The 3,384-nt window shown below is 33.9% G+C and overlaps 1 protein-coding gene across 1 annotated transcript; it reads right to left on the reverse strand.

Moving 5' to 3' along the window:
* Positions 1–303: 303 nt before the first annotated feature.
* LOC121223326 (protein LIGHT-DEPENDENT SHORT HYPOCOTYLS 1) lies at positions 304–2,476 on the reverse strand. The gene is made up of 2 exons (XM_041104564.1): positions 1,100–2,476; positions 304–580 (listed from the first exon to the last, which is right to left on the reverse strand). The coding sequence occupies exons 1-2, from the start codon at positions 1,761–1,763 to the stop codon at positions 567–569; spliced, it is 678 nt and encodes a 225-aa protein (XP_040960498.1). The 5' UTR covers positions 1,764–2,476; the 3' UTR covers positions 304–566.
* Positions 2,477–3,384: the final 908 nt, after the last annotated feature.

Raw genomic sequence — 3,384 nt, forward strand, 5'->3', positions numbered from 1 at the left:
TTTCAAATGACAATCAACTAACCTTTAATATCTATAAATACTCGTTAATTAACTGGTCCTGTATCTGATCTACTTAACCTACACTATGGACAAGCTCGTGAGTTTCCACATCCCATTATGCTTTGTCTTCCATTACAAATATTTATTATTATTATTATTATGATTTGATACATCCACTTTGTTTAATTTTATATACGAATGACATAGCACCATAATTCACTTATATATATAAAATGATGCGCTATTAATAACTTGGCTAAATTCTCTAGACATTACGTGAATCATAGGGAAGAGAATTGGATATATAGGAACAGGTTTCATATTAATATATGGAAAAAAAAACATAGAAAATTACAAGATATATATGAACTAGCAGTGGCATTGGCTTATACCATCAAATTGTGTATATAACATTTTGATAAACTATATAAGCCATTGAAATATGATGAACTAGAAAAAGAGAAAATACCTTAAAAAGAAAAACAAAAACAAAAACCATTAAACCATTAAACCATATCATCCCAGACAGTTGCTAATTGCAAAAGGACCCCTTATCCTTGTTCCAATTATATAGTACTTGCTGCAAAAAAAGAAAAAAGAAAAAGAAAAGAATAGGAAATATCTCCTTTAGCATCAAGCCAAAAATAGAAATTTGAGATTAAGAATGTCCCAAGAAAAGCAAGCAGCAGCTAGCTAGAAAGATAATCCAAAGTACATAACAGTTTGATGACTGGTTTGAGTATATACCTTTTGTAGAAACAAAATTTAGACCTAAATTTATGAAACTGCATGGACTAATTAGATTAAATTTGAATTTATTTATTATTATTTTACTACATGTTAATAGGATCTTTCTTTTGTTGCCATCATTTTCCTTTTTGTACTATTCATTCCCAGTTACCTCTGCTTCCTAGTAACTGATCATCATGTCATTACCATTACAAACTGTCCCCTAAAGACCAATTCGAAGGGTACCCACTTTCCAAAGCAGACTAACCTAGTTTTCAAATGAACAAAGCAAAACATACAGAGATTGTACAAGCTCAACTATGGAAAAAAAAAGCATAAAATTAAACAAGTTAGCAAAGGGAAAACTCACTTGCAGCAGTGGCATCAGCAAGTGTGGGTGGTGTAGGAGCTGATGATTGTTGTTGTGGTGATGATGGGACAGGTACCTTCAGCTTAGGCCTCTTCCTTTTCTTCTCATAGCTAACACCTCTAGCTTTGGCCTGGAAATCCCTTACTTCCCTCAAGTAAATCCTCACAGCTCTAGCTCCAAAAGGGTTCCCTTCAGGCCTACCCCCATGCTCCTCATAGGCAGCCCTGAGTCGGCCAATGAGTGCATCCAGGCTACCCCAAGCTTGTCTAAGAGGACAAGGACAAGGAGCAGGAGGGTTAGGGAGACCATAGAAAGGGCAAGTCTGGTTGTGAACTTTGGTCTTCCCAAATTGATCCAGGTACCTAAGGAACTCAAGGACATGGACACCACTACACATTGAAAGTGAGAGTGGAGGCCTATGGTTTCGCAGGTATTGGCAAAAAGTGTTCCAATCTCTACGCTTCTGGTTCTCATACCGGCTTGGAGTGGTCGATGGAGGTGGAGTCATAGTTGTACTGCTAGAATTAGGCGTTGCAGTTGCACTACTATTACTACTGCTACTGATGATGCTGTTGTTGTTGGTAGCCATAGTTGCTATGGTGCTTGAGCTTACTATCCGACTTGGATATTCATTTGGGTTGTTTTGTGGGGAAACCAAGTCCATTATCAGTTTCTTTCTTGGGTATGAAAAGATCTTGGAAGCTACTGCTTTTCGTGCCGATGATGTTATCTTAGCTTCTTGTTTTGATGCTCTTTGTAGGGTTTCACTTCACTCTTCTATGTTTTTCTTGAAAGATCGGGGGATAATAAGAAAAGCGATGAACAACGTTCACTTGCAAGCATATAGGTGACAATAATAACTCAAGAAATGATGATGAAATGCAAGATACATGGCTTCCATGAGAATTGATAAGAAAAAAAAACCCAGAACAGAGGGTGTCTTAAGATTATTTTTTTTCCGGGGAGAGAAAATCTGGTAAAATTGAATTGGAAACAAAGAGATGAAAGCTTTGGGGTTTGAAATTAATCACAGAAACAAAAATACACATAAACCAGCAAGCAGAGAGAGAGTCAGCAAGAAATTCTTGAAAGACTGCAGTTAACTGGGGTATGAACTATGACAAAGTATGCTTAAAGATAGGGAAAAAAAAGAGAAAGAGATCAGAGATGATCACTCAGATTCTCTTTTGATTTCACAGAAAAAGGGCAAGCAAACTGAAGTTAAAACACTATTGATAAAGTAAGAGAGAGAGGGGTTTTGAAATAAAGAGAGAAAGAGAATGAGGGAAAATGAGTGACACAACTCTCCTTGTCCAATGGGTTAAGAGATGAGAAAGAGAGAGAGAACTGTGAAGAGTTCTCAGACACTGATAGGCCTCTCTGGCTGGTTAATAAGTACTCGAGAGTTAAAAAAAAAGAAAGAAAAGGAAACTGTGTAGCAAAAAATAGGACAAAGTTTGGCAGTGATATGCAGAGTTGATGGTGACCCAAGGCCCGTACCCAAATATTTCAGGCTTTCATTTTCACTTCATAAAACTTCAGACTCTCCTTCTTAAGCGCGTGTAGTCCCAACAAATGTAATGATGGTAAAGAACTAAAGATTTTCAAAATTTCAGCCTCTAATCAATTCAAACTACACACAACATCAATCGTTAATTTATTAATATGTTTATATTTTAATCAATTAATTTTAAAAGTTATAAAATAATTATTATTTAAATTTTTTTATTTAAATTATTAAATTGTTAAGTTCTTATTTAAAGTTTACTTAGTGAGTTTTACGCGATGATTTGATATGCTTAAAAAAATAGCATAATTACACATTTTAAAATATTTATTAATTTTTCATAAATTTATTTTATGCCTATGCATCAATAAATTTATGGTCTTATTTTTACAATTTATGAGAAATTAAAGGTTTGCTTATTCACTGCTCATTCACATGTTACTACAAGCATATGATACTATGAGGATGACTACCAACAAATATGGTTGCATCGAGGCCAGTGATTTTATCAAATTTTGATTTAGAAGAAATTTTTATCATGAGAAAATGTATGTCAAATTTATTGTTTTACTTACGTGAATTAGATTTCAATGATTAAGTTATATTAATATTAAAAGTATGATTGTCTCATGGATTATTTGATAGAAATAAAATGCTAGTTTATCACATGCATAATTGTTATTGGTATAAATTATAGTATATATTATATATTATGCAAGAAAGATGGATGAAATGCATGGAAGACAAGGTTGGGAAAAGATCTATTAATGAATCGGAA

The sequence above is a fragment of the Gossypium hirsutum genome, chromosome D11, assembly GCF_007990345.1.
Source record: "Gossypium hirsutum isolate 1008001.06 chromosome D11, Gossypium_hirsutum_v2.1, whole genome shotgun sequence".
NCBI lineage: Eukaryota > Viridiplantae > Streptophyta > Magnoliopsida > Malvales > Malvaceae > Gossypium > Gossypium hirsutum.

What these genes read in the sequence shown, in the direction of transcription:
- LOC121223326 (XM_041104564.1), bottom strand. Translation starts at nt 1,763, where the DNA reads ATGGACTTGGTTTCCCCACAAAACAACCCAAATGAATATCCAAGTCGG.